At 39.7% G+C, this 21,189-nt stretch overlaps 1 protein-coding gene across 4 annotated transcripts; it reads left to right on the top strand.

Annotated features, from left to right (window-relative positions):
• Window positions 1-1,275: 1,275 nt before the first annotated feature.
• LOC133854401 (lysine-specific demethylase JMJ32) lies at window positions 1,276-19,813 on the top strand. Of its 4 annotated transcripts, XR_009896812.1 has the most exons (5): window positions 1,278-2,378; window positions 2,497-2,672; window positions 11,985-12,084; window positions 12,259-12,357; window positions 19,015-19,085. XR_009896812.1 is itself a non-coding variant. In XM_062290597.1 (4 exons), exons 1-4 carry the CDS (start codon window positions 1,698-1,700, stop codon window positions 19,303-19,305), a joined length of 1,056 nt encoding a protein of 351 aa, XP_062146581.1. In that variant the 5' UTR covers window positions 1,543-1,697; the 3' UTR covers window positions 19,306-19,813. The 4 variants fall into 4 exon arrangements, 2 of the variants coding, with proteins under 2 accessions (XP_062146582.1, XP_062146581.1); XR_009896813.1 differs by lacking the exon at window positions 12,259-12,357 and having other exon boundaries at window positions 19,015-19,074; XM_062290597.1 differs by lacking the exons at window positions 11,985-12,084; window positions 12,259-12,357 and adding an exon at window positions 19,178-19,813 and having other exon boundaries at window positions 1,543-2,378.
• Window positions 19,814-21,189: the final 1,376 nt, after the last annotated feature.

Here is a 21,189-nt window from a genome sequence, read left to right as displayed (position 1 = left end):
GTAAATGCAAATATGCATTGATCCAATGAAACGAAGACACTTGCTATCCTAAGACATCTTTTTCTTTCGCAATGAATATGTAGGTACCTCAAATATTTTTCACACAACAAAAATAGCTCACATCATTGCTCGAAGTAAGTAGAATAATGGATTAGAATGCTAAATATTTCATATCATGCCTAAACATTTAACCTTGCGACTTCACAATTCCACTCGTTTATATGGATATTAACAATTGCTGTGTAGCTCATACCATATTTTAACAACGGAGGTTGGTTTGTAACATGTGTATCAGATATATAAGGGGGTTCGGAATAACTCAATCATGGTGAAAAGAATAATGAGCATTTTACGTGTGGCAAAAGTACATTTAACTGTTTCCTTGATCAACTCACACTTTTCCACATTCACGTATGGTAAATGATGCTGCACATGATATAAGGACATGAGAGGCCTATACAAACTAATGGCACTCTACATGACCAAAGACATTAAAATGGTGGAGGAAGAAGGGCACGCAATGAATCTTTTATATAATTAGACTATCACATAGGTTAAAAGATGAACTTGTAAATGCAAATGTGCATTGAACCAAAATGTTGCTATGGCTGGTAATTTTGGACTCAACACGAACCAAATACGAAATTAAAAGGTTAAGATTTAGGAGTCTGACCCTTTTAATTAAATGGGTTAGGTTAGAGTTGACCTATATAGTTTTATACTCATGCATTGACACGACATAATAACTAACAATTTTTTACATAACTTGCAAGCCTGACACGAACTCAATACAAAATTAAAATGTTAATGTTGAAGGGTTTGACCTGTTAATTAAATTGATCGAGTCAAAATTAGCTTTATACCCATCCTTATAGTTCTTCAGTTCATAAATGAAGCCCAAATAGACTGTCCTATTGCACAAGAAGTCCATCCAAAATAAAGGGCATGCTACATTTGGAACTCTCCCTAGTGTTGAATAAAATATAGCCCAAGATGGATGATAAACGGTAGTTGGGCAGCCCAACTGTTTGACAAGGCTAAGGCCAGTTGTTTAGTGGGGTTTCAGGTTTACTTTTGATTCAATTTAAAATAAAGTCTTGGAAGCCAATGAGACGCAGTGGATCATCAACATGAGCATCGGAATGGACACGGACTAGAAAAACAAAGGGACGAGGTAGTTATTATTTATTCGCCCACTCATTCTTAGCCATCTCATGACATAAATACAACAAAAAAGAAATCCAGAGATGTTACTTTTCAAAATAAGGTAAGAGGAAAAGGACGAGATTGTCGGAACATTTGTAATTTGTTTAGGACAGTGGACGGAATACGACGGAGCAGATTCCATCGAAGCCAGTCATCATGTAACGTTAATGTCACTTGAGCTTGAGACGCTGTCCCTAACACTGGAATAGTAATGAAAGTTGTAATTGTGATGATAGATGGAATGATAAACGATAATGGAATTGAAATCTGGATTGAATTGAAATAAGCTGTTCAAGGGAGATACTGATCGGCTATAGGCAAACCAGAATACTATATGATAAGAAAAAAGAAAAAAAGAAAAAAAGAAAAAAAAGAAAAAGGTGTCTGGGCCTCCAAATAAAAACGATAAGAATCTTGGGTAATTTCTTAGATGAGATCACAATTGTAGAAGTTCTATGACTTGAGAGATTACATCGCATCCCAAAAACAGTATGAAGGAGATTGAGGAATTGTGGAGGGAAGTGAGGGAGCTGAGTCTGGGGAACTCAGGGAGAGTGGAGCGGCTGGACTCACCCCCAACCCCTCTCCAATTCCTCAGAGACTTCGTGTCCCCTAACAAGCCCTGCGTCATCTCCGATGCCACTCTTCACTGGACCGCCCTCTCCTCCTGGTCCGACGATGCCTACCTTGCTCGAGCCCTCTCCTCCGCCCATGTCTCCGTCCACCTCACCCCCAACGGCCGAGCCGACGCCCTCGTCCCCTTAAATTCCGACGACTTAGCGTCGTCATCATCATCTTCCCTCTGCTTCGCCTCCGCACACGTAATGCGCATGCCCTTCCCAGAAGCTCTCAATCTCATCGTCAATCCCAACTCCACTAAATACGTGGCTTACGCGCAGCAGCAGAACGACTGCTTCCGCTCAGAGTACTCGGCGCTATCGCCGGACTGCGAAGCTCATATCCCATGGGCCACCGAGGCCCTTGGGTGCCTCCCCGAAGCTGTTAATCTCTGGATTGGCAACCATCTCTCGGAGACCTCCTTCCACAAGGATCACTACGAGAATCTCTACGCCGTCGTTTCGGGCGAGAAGCATTTCCTGCTCCTTCCTCCCACTGACGTTCACCGTATGTACATCTGCGACTACCCGGCCGCTCATTATTCTTATTCCCAGGTTTTTAAACCTTTAGACCTGAGATGAGATTACCATACATCCTAACTGTATAAGGAGTACACACACACACACACACATATATATCAACTTTTTATGACAGCGTGTTTTTGATTTGCAGGACACTGGAGAGTTGACATTGGAGGCAGAGAAGCCAGCGAGATATGTGCCTTGGTGCAGTGTGAGTCCTTATCCTTCACCGCAAACTAAACACACCCAGATGTCCAAATTCCCTTTGTATTTTAATGGCCCCAAGCCCTTTGAGTGTACGGTCAAGGCCGGAGAGATTCTTTACTTGTAAGCTCTGCCACTTCTTTATCTATTTTTGTTAACCAACCTTATATCTGCTTAAATCAATGTAACTTCATTTGAAGGTTGAAACTATCCCTGGACCAAGTGAATTGACTTCTAAATGTTATCAAAATCTGAAATGAACAATATAATGGAAAAGTAATGCAATTTGCAACTCAAGTAATGGGACATTAGTCAATCATCAAATCTAGATTAATTATATTAGAAAATCAGAGCCTGGATTTTATTTTGGAGCATTTTCTTGTAATCGTTAGTATTTGGACTCTCTCTCTCTCCGGGTGTGCTGGCATTTCTCTTTTCTTATGGGGTTATCAAGGTGGTTTCGTATTGAGTCCAAATTGTTTGAGTTGGTGGTGGTTAGGTCTCCGGTGTGTAGGATTTTTGAGAGGAGCAGGGGTATTGTCCGATCTTTATGCTTGGTCAAATTTCATTTTTCTTGGCTGTTAGCCACCGTGGAGGAGTTGGTTCTAGAGGAGGGGACAAAGGAGTTTTGGAGATGTTCCACACCAGTGCTCCAATAAGCATTGGTGATTCTTGTTGGTGGCAGAGTATGAGGGAGGTAGACAGAGGGGCTTCATCCAAGTGTCGGAATGGAGAGATGGTAGGGGCTGGAAGTCTTTCGCTGCTGAGCTGCTATTGGTTATGCAGTTCTTCCAGTCGCGAGCTGGTGCTGGTGGTGGGTGAACTGGGCTTCATTCTGACAGTCGCTTAGCGTCGGGCATGGGGAATAAGTTGTTTGCGGAGGTACTGTCGGGACCGAGGAATACTCCAGCCATTCCCTCATTGTTGAAGGGTTCATCTGGTAAGTTTGAGGTGCCTGCACCGAAGGGACAAGTTGCGGCTTGGCTGTCTACCTTTGGTTTAGCGTTTGGGCCTAGATGATGTAGAAAGTAAAATAGACCCAGTGGGTTTTGGCCCGCCTCCAGCAGCCCACTCTAATCAAGACCCTAAGGGTAAGGCTTGATGGGCTCTGGGGTTGCTTAGGCTAACTACTCCTTCAAGCCCAAGACAAGGTTATTGCATAGATGGAGAAGGATTACGGATCCTGGGCCTTCGGGCATAGGTCTTTCTAGGTTGGGCTTGGACGTGACAAAGGGCTCAAGAGCATGCTTGGGTAAGCTCGGAGCTCATATCGGGTCACGCAAGGATGTCGCCTCGGCCGATGAACCCTAAACTCAGATGTGACGACTGTAAACCAGTTGAGCTCACACAAGCACAACTCGCCCAAGCTCGTCTCATTTACAGACCTAGGGTTCACTTCTCCCCTCCCTATGGTAAGCATTGACCCTATTCAAACCTGGCAAGAAAGGTTTGTTGGTTCTTTTTCTTGTGAACCCAAGTTTAGTGCGGATAAGGTGCAAGGGGGAGGTGTCGGGAAGGGAGTTGGATTTGGTTTGGAGGTGGTTTTGTTCTCGGTGGTGGAGCCCACCTCATTGTTATGCTGTCCAGTAGCAATGTATAAGGGGAAGGTTGGGTCACGGTCTTCAGACTAGGTTCTGCAGTTAGTAGAAGACTTTAGACACTTTGTGGGGCTTTCGTGTGATGGTTTTGAAGGGAAGCTATCAGCCTTGTTTGCGGATATTTTAGCTAGCAATGCTGAACAAGGTGCGGGTTCTTCCTCGAACAAAGGAAAAAAAAGGTACGAGGGAACTTAATAGTTTATTCTGTTCCATTAATTATGATGAACACAATGGCAGTGCTTCATGTGGTAGGAACAAGGGGAGGGTTCAAAGAGGTTTTTTATGAAGCCTAAATTGCTTTCATGGAATGTGAGGGTTAAATGAGAGTTGCAAGCGGTTGAGAGTCAGAAATCTCTTAAAGCAATGGAAGGCGAACATTATTTGCTTGCAAGAAACTAAGTTGGAGCTTATTTCTAGCTGTGTTGTGAGAAGTTTATGGGGTTGTCAACATGTTGATTGTTGTTATTTAGCTTTATGAAGGGCTTCTGGTGAAATCTTACTGATGTGGGATAGGAGGATTGTGGAGAAGATTGGGGTGTGTGTGGGGGAGTTTGTTGTTTCCTGCTCTTTTAGAAATGTTGAGGATGACTATATTTGGGCTTTGGCGGGGTTTTAACGGACCTAATATTGATAGTGTCAGAAGGTCTCTCTGGGAGGAGCTGGTTGGCCTAATTAGTTGGTGGGACTTGCCTTGGTGCATTGGTGGTGATTTCAATGTCACCCGTTTTCCTTGTGAAAAATCGGGGGAAGCTCGTTTTTGCCTTGCAATGATGGAGTTTCATGACTTTATGTTAGAGCACGATTTCATGGATCTTTCCCTTACAAGGGGGCCGTTTACGTGGTCTAATAATTTCTCTTTGTCAAGAATTGATAGGTTTCTTGTATCCTGGTTTGTTTCAGAAGAGAGTTTATAGATTGTGCTCTGACCATTTTCCTATTCTCCTTGAATGTGGTGATATTCAAGAGGGCAAAAGACCGTTTAAGTTTGAGAATATGTGGTTAAAGGCTGATGGGTTTGTGGATAGGGTGAGGCACTGGTGTTCGTCTTATCACTTTCAAGGCTTTCCTAGCTTCATCTTTGCTCAAAAACTTAAAGCCTTAAAGGTTGATCTAAAAAGGTGGAACAAGGGGGTGTTTGGTAATGTGGAGTCCCTAAAAAAGGCTCATTGGGAAGAATTGAGCGCTCTTAATAGATTGGAGGAAGAGAAAAGGTTAGTTCCTGAAGAATAGTTGAGGAAAAGCTTGGTCATCTGTGAGCTGGAAAAAACTACTTTACAAGAGGAGATTTGTTGGAGACAAAAGTCAAGGGTTCTTTGGCTAAAAGAGGGCGACAAATGCACAAAGTTCTTTCATCGAGTAGCCAACTCGAACATGATGTATAATTCCATAGAGCCGCTGTTTGTAAACAACTCAGTTTCTTCCGACCAACCTCTTATCAGGGATCACATTGTTAAGTTCTATAAGACCTTAATTTTAGAACAATATAGTTGGCGGCCTAGGCTGGCTGACCTTGCTTTCGACTCTTTAGATGTGGAGGAGGCCTCTCGGTTAAAGCATCCATTCGAGGAGAGGGAGGTTTTAGAGGTGGTGAAAGGTATGAATAAAGATAAAGCTCCAGGTCCTCATTGCTTCTCTGTGGCTTTCTTTCAAGAATTTTGCGAGTTAATCAAGACTGATATCATGGGGGTTTTCATTGACTTTCATGCTCGTAGTAAATTTGAAAAAGGCCTTAATACCACGTTTTCCAAAGCAAGTTGGGGAGATTAATCTTAAGGACTTCCGGCCTATTAGTCTTGTGAGTGGTGTCTACAAGATCATTGCTAAAGTTCTTGCTAATAGATTGAGAAGGGTTGTGGAGAAATGTTATTTCAAAGCCTCAGAATGCTTTTGTTAAAGGTATGCAAATTCTGGATTCAGTTCTTCTAGCAAACAAATGTTGGGATAGTTGAATCAAATCTGGTGAACTAGGGGTGCTTTGCAAGCTGGATATTGAGAAGGCCTACGATCACATCAACTGGAAGTTTTTATTGTATATGTTGAGAAGATGCAATTTTGGAGAGAAATGGTGTTCTTGGATAGCGCATTGCATCTCTTCGGTGTGCTTCTTCGTCTTGGTTAATGGCACTTCGTCGGGCTTCTTCAGTAGCTCTCGTAGTTTGAGGCAGGGTGATCCTATCTCCTCTACTATTTAGTAGTCATGGAGGATTTAAGTAAAATGATTACTGTTACTGTTGACAGGGGTCTTCTCTCAAGCTTCTATGTGGGATTTAGGCTCTTTGCTGTGGTAAATATTTCACACTTATTGTTTGTGGATGATACTTTGGTATTTTTTGGGGGCCAACCCTATTCATCTTCGCTATCTGCGAGTTTTATTCTTATGCTTTAAAGCTGTTTTTGGTTTAAAGGTTAATCTGGCCAAGTCAGTTTTGGTTCCTGTGGGTAATGTGGATGGGTTGGCTAGCATTTTGTGTTGTGGAACTTCCTCTTTGCCCTTGAAGTATCTTGGTTTTCCACTAGGGGATTGTTACAAGGCCAAGTTTATTTGGGGTGGCATGGTGGAAAAGATTGAGGTCGCTTAGCTTGTTGAAAAATGATGTATCTATCTAAGGGTGGTAGAGTTACCCTTATAAAGAGCACTTTTTACCTACGTACTTCTCGTCTCTTTTCCCCATTCTTGCTAGTATGGCAAACCGTATAGAGAAGCTTCAACAAGATTTTTTATGGGGTGAGATAGGTGAAAATTTTAAATATCACCTGGTTAGGGATAGGGCCCTTTAGGGAGGTGGTTGTGGCATTATGTGCATGAGAGAGGAATGGTGGAAAGTTGCTGTGGTCGCTAAATTTGGAAGTGCTTGGGGCGGGTGTTCTATTGATCCCCCATGGGTCGCATGGGGTGGGGCTTTGGAAGAATATTAGGAGGTGGTGGAGATTGTTTTTTAGCCATACCATATTGCTGGGAGATGGGTCCAAAATCAGATTTTGAGATACGTGTGGTGCGGAGAGTTGACCCTCAAGGAAGCATTCTTGGTTTTATATAATATTGCTCATGTGAAGGATGCGCCTATTGTAGGTAATTTGGACTTCTCTAGTGATTCCTTTCAATGGAATGTTATCTTTATTCATACAGCTCACGATTGGGAGGTGGATATCTTGGTTTCCTTATGCACCTTGTTGTATTTCCATAGAGTGAGGATGGAAGGGGAAGACAAGCTATGGTGGGCCCCGTCTCACAAAGGGAAGTTTGTTGTTAGCTCCTTTTACAAGATCCTTGCTTGTAAAGATGATCTTCCTTTCCCCTGGAAGAGTATTTCACAAACCAAGGTTCCTTTGAAAGTTGTTATTGTTTTTTTTTTTTTTTTTTTTTTTTTTTTTTTCACTTGGTCGGCAGCTATAGGAAAGATTCTTACCGTGGACAATCTTAGGAAGAGACAAGTTATTGTGGTTGAAAGGTGTTGTTTGTGTAAACGGAATGGGGAGTCCACAGACCATTTTCTTCTCCGTTGTGAGGTTGCCCGTGTCTTATGGAATGCTATCTTCAGTCGCTTTAAGATGTCCTAGGTTATGCATAATCAGGTGGTTGATTTGTTTGCTAGCTGGTGGACAGATAGTCACTCTCAAATTGTTGTCGTATGGAAGATGGTGTTTTTTTGCCTCATGTGGTGCTTGTGGAGGGAACGTAATGACAAAAATTTCTAGAACCAAGAAAGGACACTGGAGGAGCTCATGTCCATTTTCTTTTATTCTCTTTTTACTTCGATTCCCTTAGTGATTAGTTTTACTAATTTTCTGTACTTTTTTCTCTTCCTTTTAGGCATTATCGTATATACTTTCTGTGTACTAGGATTGCATCCTTCTACACCTTTTGATTTACATTTCATTACTTATCAAAAAAAGCTTTGTTGGAACCCCTCTAAGAAAGGGTTGTTTGATGTCAAGTCGTTTATAATGTCTTGATCCCCATGACAGTCGTCCCTTCCCTTGGAAATGTATTTGGCTGAGCAAAGCCCCTCTAAGGGTGGCTTTCTTTGCTTGGTCTATCGTTTTAAGTAGGATCATATAGTGGACAACCTAAGAAAGCGGAATACTGTTGTAGTAGATTGGTGCTGCAAGTGTAAGAAGTGTGGGGAAACTGTTGACCATCTCTTACTTCATTGCGAGATAGCTAGTGCCTCATGGTACTCTATCTTTGGGTTATGCGGCCCAGCATGGGTCATGCCCTGGCAGGTGAGATCTCCTCGCTTGCTGGAGAAGAAGGATTGGTAACTCTCAAAGTGAAGCTTTCTGGAAGATGATCCCACTTTGTTTGTCGTGATGCATTTGGAGAGAAAAAACTTACTGGAGTTTTGAAGACAAGGTGTGGACGGTGACGGAACTAAAGGCTTTATTTTTTTATACCCTATTTTAGTGGATAGCTACTTATGATTTTTTTCACATTTCTAGTTTTCATTACTTTTGTGATCTCTTTTTTTTTTTTTTTTGGTGTTTCTCTAGTATACTTTATGTGTACTTTGGTGTGCCCGTTGGGCTTTTAACAAAATCCATTTGCTTATAAAAAAAATACTAGTCATAATTTTTGGATGAACTAGGATTTCTTGCATGCTTGAAAACATTATACTTTCCTTAACGAAATTAAAACAAAAATTCCCCTGCTACTATGAATTTTATTATGTAAGATATAAAGTTCAGCTGAGTGACATTTGTCACAAAGCCAATGGAAGAGATTTGTTAAGGTACCTGATCCTGCAAAGGTCATCTCTTTTTAGAGGACTTTAAAGAAGTAGTTTCCAATTAAGCATCCTGAGTTGGCCTTTTAACCTAAGTGCTGGCTCATAATCATTAGTGTTTTGTACAGCAACTAGCTTTAAGCTAGACATACCCATTAAATATGTTTTGTATGTTTTTGTTTATAACCTCGAAGATTGCTTTTTTAAGTTATTGTAGGCGAGAATGGGTCAAATGTTATGGGGATGTTCGACCAAACTAATTGCTAGATACTTCTGAAATATCAGAAATAGGGAACCTCAAGGGGTTGGCTCAAGTGGTAAGGACCTTGGTCTTGGTGGCATTTCCATCAAGGTTTAAGGTTCGAATCCTCTTGAGTGCAAACAGTTCTTTGGGGTCAGCCCACCGGCAAAGCTGGAGTATTACCTGATTCGTGTGGAGGAGATATTTTCACAGATCCGAGGTTTATCCAATAGGGATAGATACACAAAGTGACTCTGCCTTGAAATAGGAGACTCTTTAATGGTTTCAAAGGTGATCCCTAATTTGGGGAAAATATTTTTTATGGATGTCATCCTGTTGGATTTCCCATCATAAAGGTAAATGGAATTCTAATTTTCCATAGCATAAGGGATTGGAAAACTGTTGGCTTGTTAGTGCTTAATTATATCACTACAATGCAAGCTTGGGAGCATAGAGAATCAAAGAGAGATTGTGCTTGCTTTTAGAAGTACTGGTGGCATTATGGTCTATATCTTTTCAAAACCCTGCATGCTGGAGTGAAAATATCAACCCTGAAATTGGTGTCTCCAGTGGGCAATTTCAGGTTTATGAGGTGGTTGGGAAATTCGGAAACTCAGCAGGTAAATATTTGAAATATAAAAAAGAAATTCTAGGCTTTTTGCATTTTATTAATGGTGGCCTCTCACCAAAGAAAACCACAGTCAACCTGGCCGCCCTTTAGACTAAATTCCTGCTTTCATCCCTGGCTTTTAACTAAGTAGGGGTTATCTTTTCTCTTTATCTTTTATTTGCCATTTCTGTCCTGCAGGATTTTTGTTATATTCTCTGGTCATTTCTTTGCTATATAATTACTTGATCCTGTTTTTCATTTCAGTTTGTTTTTTGCTGCTTAATTCTTTTCCCTCTCTCTTCAAAAAAAAGTCTTCAACTTTTCACTAGCTTCAGTAATATTTAGTGCATATTTGATATTTGTCTCTCCCGTATTACTACTTAAATTTACCTACCTAGCATTGACCACCCTAGATTGTTTCTAATTTACATAGAAGGAGCCAATGCTAGACATTTGCTATTTAGTTTTAGAAAAATCAGATTTGAAAATGAGGCTGGGCACATGTACAATTTGGTTCTAATTAGATTGTTTTACAAGGTGTTTGTTCATAATTCTGAAAGACAGTGCTTTTTAAGTCAGCGATCCCAACTGATTCCAAGGCCTTGAAAATTTTCTAGAATACAATTTATTTTCTAAGACATGTTTTTTACACAAAAGGGATATGTATTGCAGTGCTAGTTTTTAAATCTGTGCTGTTCTTTGTCCTTCAAAGTTTGTACATAAATTAGAAGGTTGGAAATTATTTCCTTCATCTAGTATGATACAGTAAAGAGATTAAACTGGAAAGTTTGTAAATAAATGTTACGGACCTCCGTAACGGGGGATAGACGATAGTAATTTGGATGGGGAAGTGCGTGGGATAGTAGGGTATTCGAGGTACCCTGAGTCTCTTAAGGTTAGGATTATTCGAGAAACCCTAAAAACTCCTAAGCAACCATAAGAGTTGAATAATATTTTTCTGCTTGATTATTCATTCTTCAATACCCTATTTATAGGGTTACAAAGCTAGAATTACGGGACGATAATTAAATAAATATTACAAATCCTAAATAATAAATATTAATTCTAAAGGGAGACAAATCCCTTATTTTCCTATTAGAAATATTGTTTTATGAGCAATACTCCTTATTTACCTAATAATAATAATAATCTACGACTTTTACCTTATTTAAAAATCTAACCTAATTATTCTATTAAAGAGGGGCATTAATATAATTCCAAGAATATCCTTGTCACATACCCTAGGTACGTAACAATAAATCTTGTAACTGAGAAACTTTCAACTTATTGGTTTTTCCAAGCTCTTCTCTCTCTCTCTCTCTCTCTCTCTCTCTCTCTCTCTACTGATCAGTCATCAACAAAACACAAAATGCACAGAACTGTTTCAATGGATAGAAAAAGAGAAGGAAATAAAAATAAACTTAGATATGAGGTTTTTGCAATATACAAAAACAAAACAAAGATGACAATACAGAGAACAAAGAAAAGCTAAAAGTAGACATTACTTCTAACTGCAAAGTCTGCCAACCTAAATTTCTATGTTTCCAATGGTGTGCCCTTCTTTTCTTTTCTTTTTTTCTTTTTTTTTTGGGGGGAGGGGGGTGGGGGGTGGGGTCTCAGTATATTGTCAAATGCGTAGCCTGAGTGCATTAATTAAGTTTGACCATGCCTGATGGATGGTATTTGTGTTAGAGAAGCTATTTTATGCGGAAGAAAAGATGGTGCTAGAGGTAGAAACTAATATAGATTAAGTTGTGATATCGAATTGGTTGCCCAATCTGAATGAAACAATAGAGGAAAAGAGAATTGAAGGGTTGCTAGTTAGCAATAGCACATCAACAGTTTCTGTCACATGTACACTTCATAATGTGTAAAGTACTCATGTTGGACCCAGAACAGCATCAGTGTTTGTGTAAGCTGTTCTTTGAGAGGCATCAGGTCAATCAAGGTTGTTCTATAGGATTTGAGTGGTTTTAGGAGTAGAAACCAGGGTAATTTAATTGGTCTAAACAGCAAATCAAATCTCCTTTTCTTGGCAAATGCTAGATGAGGTATTGGCTTGCATGGACTTAAAACGGTTTGATTGACCATTCTAAACAGAACAATGAAGCAAAAATAATTGACTGCTGGTGAAAAAAGATTAAGTGACCAGTGCAGCAATGGTTCCCTGACAGTTTTTGTCACATGCACACTTCTTTATGGGTGAAGTACCTATGTTTGACATTGCTCAGCATTGATACTGCATTGGATATTGTTGGACAGGTCTTCAGTGTGGATGTTCGTGGTATAGGTTTGTGTGGACTGGCTTGCTGCCTTGCTGGGACAAAACAAGCATGTCCTATAAAAGAAAAAAATTGAACAGGTGTGGTTTGATGGAATATGAATTATCCTCTCTATGGCAAGTTGTGGCATGTTAAAACTTCTCCCTCTTTTTTCTTTTTTTTTTTCCCCCTTCTTTGTTCTTTCTTATTATTATTTCGGTTAATGCATGTCTAGGTTAAGGATTGATGATTTAGTGTCAATGTGATCTATGCAGTCTTCCTGATTTCATCAATGCATCATGAAACAATGGGATATTCTCTTTGGATCTTAAAGAGAAGCACAAGTTTGTGCCTTATTTGAGTTTTTGTACATGGTAAGTGTTGACATGTGTATGCCTTGAAATCATCAAGCCAGTGTTGGCCCCATTATCTTTTACTTTTCTATTGGGTTTTGGAGACTCTTCAGCGGACTTTTATTTAGAGTTGGAGACTGACTTGTAAAAGTATTTGTTGCTGATATAGTGTTTTATAAAAGGACAACTTCACTCTCAATTTTGTAATACATTAAAAGCGGTGCCCGAGAGATTGAGAGAAGAGTATAGCACTGCATGTCATTCCTCTTGGTTTTTTGAGGCGTTGCACAAGAGACTGAAAGTGAGTGCGCCGCAGCAAAAAAATAAGATGGAAAGATCTTCGCAATGAGAGAGAAAAAGAGAAACAAGGCTGCTATTTGTCTCAAAAAAAAGAAAAGTTTTTCTTGTCTTTTCTTTTCTTTTCTCCTTTGGAGAAGAATCAATAGTGGCATTTAGATGTATTGGGACTTTGGGTTCTGAGTGATTTTCTCTTCACTATTTTTTTGTATTCCATCTTTTATAATGAATTTATTCGTGATTGCTTCCCCTGGTAAACGTACCTCCTAACATTGAGGGAACCACAAATTCTAGTATTCCTGTGTGATTGTTTTGTCTTATTTACCGCAATTGTGGTCTTTTGCACAACAAGTAATATCAGAGCTAAGGTTTGGTATTCAGATTGATGATTATGGTAAATATGACGAGTACTATGTATGAAGTGGAGAAGTTTAATGGCAATACTCTTTTTGGCAAAGAAGGATGAAAGAGTTTTTGATTCAACGAGTTACAAGGCATTATTAGGAAAGGCGAAGAAACCCCAAAAGATGGACGATGATGAGTGGGAAGAGATGGATGCCAAGGCTGGCAGTTTGATCCATCTTAATTTTTCTGATGAAGTTATTCATAATGTGATTGATGAAAAGAAGGCATAGACAATTTGGCAGAAATTGGAGTCTGTAAATGGCGAAAAATTTGATGAATAAGTTATATGTGAAGAAAGAGTTATATGGATTATAGTGGAGGAAAATACTAATCTATTTGAGCACCTCAACAAGTTTAACATGTTGGATACAGAATTGTTAAACTTTGGAGTGACGATTGAGGAAGAAGATAAAGCAACACTTTTGTTGGCATTGCTTCCCTTTTTGTATGATCACCTTGTTACAACATTATTGTATGGGAAAGAGACTCTAGAGTTGGAAGAGGTGATTGAAGCTCTCTTGTCACATGAGACGGAGAAAATTTGCCAATGACCAAGCTGATAGGTGTGTGGCGAGGTTTGAGCCAAAGCGCAGAAGGGATAAATATAAGTGAAAGAATGACAAAGGTAGGCAGTCTCGGTCTAAGTCACATTCGGCAAAGGATGAAGAATCTCGGTCAAATGAAAAAGATGTGGAGTGCTATTATGACGCAGGGTAAGCGCCACAAACATAGAACAAGAAGTTTAACTCGATTACAAGGAAGAACTTAGAGTAACAAATCACCCTTGAGGGTGAGAAATCGCATCTCAGAAGCAAACAAAATTCTTATTCAAAACTGACTTCCGGAATTACAAAAATATGCTTAAATACTCAATAGCAACCCTAAACCTAGAGTGCATACCACCGAGCTTGAGCCCATTATTAGAATAAACCTTAATAATATAGTTTATGTAAAATAAAACTCCAAGCATAAAATACTTATTTGTTTCCTAATAAAGCAAGGACTACTGACGCCGTCATATTATTGTCATAAGAAAGGGCACAAAAGAAGATTTTGTAGCGTGTTGAAACGGGATTTGGAAGATAAAAATAATCAGAAAAGTTCTGCATATTCAGTTAGTGTTGCCAATGATGAGTCAAATGATAGTGATGTTAGTGCATATCTTCTCTCAGCTTCCTCAGGTATTGATTCTCTTGTAGATGTTTTGGGCTTTGGATTCTGCATGCTCATATCAATGTGTCCAAATGGGCAATGGTTTGAGGCATTTAAATCCTATAATGTTGGTACTAATGTTAGGTATAAAGCTGTTGGAATAGGTGCCAAAAAACTTAGGATGTCAACAAACAATCATTTTTAAGGTGGCGTCTCATACAAAGAAATGTGTTCTCGACTATATTCACTCAGGTGTTTGGAGACCAATGGCAGTATCTTCAAACGGAGGTGCGTATGATTTTGTTAGTTTTATTAAATTTTTTTTCAAGAAAGCTCTGAGTTTATTTTATGAAGCATATGTAAGAGGTTTTCACCATCTTCAAGCAGTGGAAAGCGCAAGTGGAAAATCAGATTGGAAGAAAAGTGAAAAATTTGAGATCCGATAATGCAGTGAAGTACAGGGACTCTGATTTTTTGGAGTTTTGCAAAACATAGGGTATAAGTCGTCACTTCACAATCTTGATCCTATCCTTATTGCGAATGAATGCCTTGATAGTCGTATTAAATCAAGGGAGCCGGGAGTCATTTGCAAAATGGATTTAGAAAAAGCTTATGATCACGTCAATTGGGACTTTCTGTTGTATATGTTGAGGAGATGCGACTTTGGGGGTAAGTGGTGTTCGTGGATAGCTCGGTGCATTTCTTCTGCAAAGTTTTCGGTGCTAGTTAATGGTTCACCATATGGCTTTTTCAGCAGCTCGCGAGGCCTTAGGCAAGGAGACCCTTTGTCCCCACTGTTGTTTGTGTTTGTTATGGAGGCGCTGAGTCGGATGATTACTGCGGCAGTGAGTGGGGGTGTGTTGGATGGTTTCAGAGTGGGCGAAGCTTCTTTTTCCCACCTTTTGTTCGCTGATGATACATTGATTTTCTGTGATGCAAGCTCCTCAAAGATTCGGTCTTTGCGAGCTCTCTTGCTCTTATTTGAGGCTGTATCGGGTCTTAAGGTTAACTTGGCCAAATCCAGCATTATTCCAGTGGGGAATGTCGCTCACGTGGGAAGGTTAGCCGAGATTTTAGAGTGTGAAGTTGCTCATTTGCCTGTGATGTATCTGGGTCTTCCATTGGGGGCTCCCTACAAGTCTATTCGTATCTGGGATGGAGTTATTGAGAAGGTTGAAAAACGGTTGGCTAGTTGGAAAAGGTTATACCTCTCTAAGGGAGGGAGAGTGACCCTTATCAAGAGTACGCTCTCTAACTTGCCTACGTACTACATGTCTTTGTTCCCTTTACCGGTGAGTGTTGCTTCTCGCATTGAGAAGTTGCAACGCGATTTTCTTTGGGGTGGAATGGGTGATGATTTTAAATACCATTTGGTGAGTTGGGAGAAGGTTTGTACTCCTATTTCGAAGGGGGGACTGGGCATTAGGAAGTTGGTTCAGTTCAATCGAGCATTGCTAGGTAAATGGTTATGGCGCTATGGCATGGATAGAGATGCTTGGTGGAGAGTCGCGGTGGATTCCAAATATGGAAGTTTGTGGGGTGGGTGGTGCTCCCGAGAGGTGACTGGGGCGTTTGGAGTAGGGTTGTGGAAGTTTATAAGGAAAGGATGGGAGAATTTCTCCAAATTCCTTAGATTCGAGATGGGGGATGGGAGCAGGATTAGATTTTGGCATGACTTGTGGTGTGGAGATTCGATTCTAAAAGAAGTGTTTCCTGATCTCTTTGGCATTGCTCGAGTGAAGGATGCGTCAGTGGCTGATAATTTGGAGAGTTTGGGTGGGTCCATTCATTGGAATGTGAGCTTTGTTAGAGAGGCTCATGATTGGGAAGTCGATGTTTTTGCCTCTTTCTTCCAGGTACTGGGCGCTATCAAGGTGAACTTTGAGAGGGCTGATTGTCTCAAATGGGTCCCGTCCAAGAAAGGTGTGTTCGGGGTGAAGTCATATTTTGGTTCTATGATGGGTTCTGGAGGAACGTGGTTCCCATGGAAGTGTGTGTGGCGGTCTCAGGCTCCCCCGAGGGCAGCCTTCTTCACTTGGTCTGCAGCTCTAGGCAGAATTCTTACCTTGAACAATCTTAGGAAGAGGCACATTATTATTGTGGATAGATGCTGTCTTTGCAAGAGGGATGGGGAATCAGTGGACCATATCCTTCTGCATTGCGATCTAGCCTCTTCTCTTTGGAACAACATTTTCTCCCGCTTTGGTATTTCGTGGGTCATGCCTAGGAGTGTGCTTGACTTAGTTGCTTGTTGGTGGAAGTCTGGGAGATCTGGGAGCGCTACTACATGGAAGATGGTGCCTATTTGCCTTTTTTGGTGTATTTGGAGAGAGAGAAACCTTAGGCATTTTGAGAACCTAGAGAGCTCCCTAGAGGAGGTGCTAGAGTTATTTCTCCATACCTTGTATGTCTGGTCGATGGCTTATCTGTACCCTTTATCTATCAGCTTTGCTGATTTTCTTGTTTCTTTTTCGCTTTCTAGTTAGGTGTTTCCTGTTGTATACTTCTAGTGTACGTAGGGGCGCCTTACGCTTTCAATAAAACTATCATTACTTATCAAAAAAAAAGTCGTCACTTCACAATTAAAGGGACTCCACAACATAACATAGTTGATGAAATGATGAATAGAACACTACTAGAAAAGGCGAGATGCATGAGGTTGAATGGAGGATTGCCAAAGAGCTTATGGCTTGAGGCAGTTAATTATGCATGCTTTGTTGCCAACGAATCTCGATTTGCACAAATTGATTTCAAGGTTCTAGAAGAAGTATGGTCAGGTAAATCGGTTGATTATTCAGTTTTAAAAATATTTGTTTGTCCTGCATACGTTCACATGCAAAGTGGAGAGCAGTCGAAATTATATTCAAAATCAAGAAAGTATATATTCCTTGGTTTGGAAACTTATGTTAAGGGCTATAGGTTATGAGATTCAGATTCAAATAAGAAAATTGTTAGCAAAGATGTGTTTGATGAGGCCTATATGCTAGGAAAAGGTGAGGATGGAGCATCAACTGACAGCCAGAAAGGGAAACTGTTACGGACCTATGTTAGGAGGCCTAAACGAGTGCAGCAACATGATGAAACCCTAACTGTTGCACACTCTAAACCTAATCCAAGTGGCGGCTGATGTATTTTAGGAAAGAAGTAAGGCACAAGTCTGTGCGTGGGGAGCAAGACTTGTGGGAGGGAAATTCCTACAAATAAGGAATTATGTATTCCAATAATTAAGGGATTGATAGCAGGATTTTTAGGGAGAGAAATAAGGGAAGGATTCCTAAAAATAAGGCATTAGCCAAAACAGTATTGATATTGTATTCTATAAGTAGTGATTCTGAATAAGAAGAATACATGCTGAAATTTATCAAAAAACCACAACTCTTGTAGTTGAAATTGGGAGGCAGAGGTACCTCGAATACCTCATATCCATTCACCATCTTTCACCTTCCACCATAGGGAAACTCAGGAAATCAAATCCTGCAGCTTTACCCATCCACAAACCCATCACACGATCCCAAACCCAGGCCCACAACAGAAACAAGTTGTGGAGGTGGAGTTTGATGATCAAAGTTCACCCATGGATAAATTTGATGAATAGTTTTCAAGAGACTCAGTGCTAAGAAGAGCCTTATTATTTGGCAAAAGGAAGAGAGAAATGTAATCGAAAAGCACTGGAGATGTATGGATTTGAGGATATGGTTTTTTTTTGCTTTAGTAGCTGACAGTGGATATCTATTAGCTGTTCAGGATGGTATGCCGAAAGAGGTGGAGTCATTACAGAAAATAAAAACTTGGAAGCTAGTAGAATTGGCAAAGGGAAAGAAGGCTATAGAGTGCAAATGTGTCTACAAGAAGGCAGAGTTAGCTGAGAAAGCTTTGTGGCCAACAAGATTGGAAGAGAATTGTGGTGTTATGTCTAAACCAAATCCTATGCTCAAGTTCAAGCGATGCTTGAGTGACACTATGGACCCTTAGGGGCTTTGATGAAGACATCTTGAGAAAATAAATATCGTTGTGACTTAAGAAATTTAAGTCAATGTGGAGATTTGTAAACCTACATATAACTTGAAATCATCAAGTCAATGTCGGCCCCATTATCTTTTACTTTTCTATTGGGTTTTGGAGATTCTTTAGCTGACTTGTATTTGGAGTTGGAGACTGACTTGAAAAAAGCCTTTGTTGCCAACATAGTGTTTTATAAAAGGACAACTACACTTAGTTTTATAAGGCATTAGAAGCAGCTCATGAGAGATTGTGAGAAGAATATAGCGCCGCATGTTTTTCTTCTTGGTTTTTGAGGCGTTGCACAAAGAGACTGAAAGAGAATGTGCTGCAGCAAAAAAAAAAAAAAGAGTGAGAGCTTCACAGTGAGAGAGTAAAAGAGAGAAAAGTTGTTTGTCCCTACAAAAGAAAAGTTTGTATTATTGCTTTTTCTTTTTGGAAAAGAATCTTTTTTGTATGATAGTGAGATTTGAGTGTATTAGGGCTTTGAATTTTGAGCGCTTTTATGTTCACTATTTTTCGTATTCCATCTTTTATAATGAATTTCTTTGTGGTCACCTCCGCCGGTGGGCGTAACTTATATTGAATGAACTACGTAAATTCTGGTGTTGGTGTGTGTGATTGTTGTCTATATTTACCACAATTATGGTCTTTTGTACAACAGTAAGCATAAACAAATAGGAGAAGAAAAAGAGAAGTGTGGATTTTATATGGTCATTAAGTTGTGTTCTTAATATTTGATCCTATTGTTTGACGTGGCACTTTCTGCTAAATATAACTTAATTGATGAATAGTAATTTTAAGGCTATGGTGGAGTTGATGCAGGCCAAGTATGTGGTTTCATCACGTTAGACAGAGTCCAGATGCTGGAGGGCGGACTATTGCAATTAACTACTGTAAGGATCATGTCCCTCCTTCCCCTTTAAAGTTTCAGCTTTTATATGATTGTTAGATGCTAAGGTAAAAACACGTTTGTTGCAACTTGCAGGGTATGATATGCAGTTTGACATCAAATATGCCTATTTTGACTTCTTGCAATCAGTTCATTACCGATCAACCCATAGTCCAACATTGCCTGAAACAGTGTCTGAGGACTCGAAATTGGAAGCAGACTGACTCAGTTGCATAGGGCTTAAGGATAAATTAGGTGCTGATGAATCTGTGACGAATTTAGCCGAGGCTAGTACTGAAGAAGGATGAGTTCTGATTTGTCAGCCTGGGTGCTTAATTTTGTTCATGCGTGGGATTCTTCAGGAACTGTGATAAAAGTGATTCTAAAAAGAAGAGATTGTGGGATTTTGAAGGCTGGAGAAAGCATAATAATCTGTTACGTGGCTAGAAGTGCTAGAAGGTGGTAGAAGTCAATTAAAGCAATGCAGAGTAGTCATTATGTTAGGTATCTATTAGTAGTTATCAATTGTTAGTAGGAGTGAGTGGTTGTTAGCTATTATCTAGTAGTAGTTATCAATTGTTAGGAGCGAGTGTTTGTTATGTATTCAATATCCATTGTTGGTAGTAGAGTTGGGTTCACCTTGAGAGTTGTTCTCGTGGGACTCCTACAGTGTAGTACATTTTCTATATAAGGCATTGCTTTGGAATAAAGGTAACAAAGAAATTATTCAAACTTTATGTTTGTGAGACGTGAGCTTCTCTAATTGCTCAACCAAAGAGGCTCGGATTCCTTGAAAATTTTACCGGTAGAGTTGTTTTCCATTACTTCTCCCAAAATAGGAAAGCTAAGGAAGAACGATCTTAGTCATTTTTCAGTTCATAAACCAGTTACAAGTTCAGTCACACAAGATCATAACATAATCTGAGAAGATGACGAGATCTTGCATATGTACATAGGATAAAAGTTTTAATGGACCAGTTAGAAAAATGCTTGAAGATGATGGCTACATGGTCAGGTTGGCCTATCAATATCAATGTTAATGGATTTCCCATAACGGAAAAAATTTGGAGGACGAATACCATTGTGTTAGAAACACTGAATAATTCATCCAAAAAAAAAAAAAAACACACACACACACACACACAGAATTAATTGTTTTTTTTTTCTCTCTCTCTCTCTCTCTTTTTTTTTTTTTTTTTTTAACCACAGTTACTACTTAAAACAATGGGAAGTGGCTTCCTTATTTATAGTGGATTGTTTCCTCCCAAAGATATCCGTAGTATATACCAATTATCAGTTCCATCTATTACGTGACTCTCCTCACTTATGTCATTTTCCTTCTGTTAGTGATTTTTATGATCACTTTGTCAAGAAATAGCTATTACCTACGTCCTTTCTTTTTTCTTATAGTCAAGACATGCTGCTGTATCGAAGAAAGGTGTGTTTATTTCTTCGCCCGAAAGATCTCTCTAGACCGTAGGGCTGAAGGTGTGTTTCTCCGGTCTTTGTTTGGACTTGGAGATGTTGTGGTGTCTTATTGATTGTGAAGCTTGTACTTGTTTTGGTGTTTTCTTTACTGTGAGCATGGATTCCGTTGTGGAGGAAGATCTGTCCTCTATGTGGGGGAGAGAAATGCTAGATATTCAACACTTTTTTTCAGAATTTAGTTCCAACCTGATGTGTCACAATCCTATGAGATTGTGACATACTTCCAAAAATGATATATCTTATAGGATTGTGACACATTAGATTGAAATCAAATCCTAAAAAAAAGTGTTTGGATGTCTAGCATTCCTTTGTGGGGAAAGTTCTCTCTTTTAGAGGACGAAAACTCTGGTGTCTCTTTGGATGCATCAGAGATCCAACCACAAGTGACCAGAGAAAACGGTTGTCTGATTGGAAAACTATTGGCAAATAGAGTGGTGACTAAGGATTTTCTAAGGACCCCTATGATGCGTGCATGGCGGCCCTCGGGTGAGGTAGCTTTTTGTTCAATTGGAGATAATATGTTCGTCACCAAATTTGAAAATATAGGCAATAAAATGCGAATATTGGAGGGCAAGCCCTGGCTTTTTGATGGAAATCTAATTTTGTTAGCAGAATTTGAT

The sequence above is a fragment of the Alnus glutinosa genome, chromosome 13, assembly GCF_958979055.1.
Source record: "Alnus glutinosa chromosome 13, dhAlnGlut1.1, whole genome shotgun sequence".
In the NCBI taxonomy this organism is placed as follows: Eukaryota; Viridiplantae; Streptophyta; class Magnoliopsida; order Fagales; family Betulaceae; genus Alnus; species Alnus glutinosa.
This window is presented reverse-complemented; position numbering and strand designations above follow the sequence as displayed.

Bases quoted from the DNA above. Each gene is read 5' to 3' on its own strand.
- LOC133854401 (XM_062290597.1), top strand. From the start codon at position 1,698: ATGAAGGAGATTGAGGAATTGTGGAGGGAAGTGAGGGAGCTGAGTCTG. The intron at 2,673-19,014 runs GTAAGCTCTGCC...GAGTTGATGCAG, and splicing joins GCCGGAGAGATTCTTTACTT to GCCAAGTATGTGGTTTCATC. The intron at 19,086-19,177 runs GTAAGGATCATG...TGCAACTTGCAG, and splicing joins GACTATTGCAATTAACTACT to GGTATGATATGCAGTTTGAC.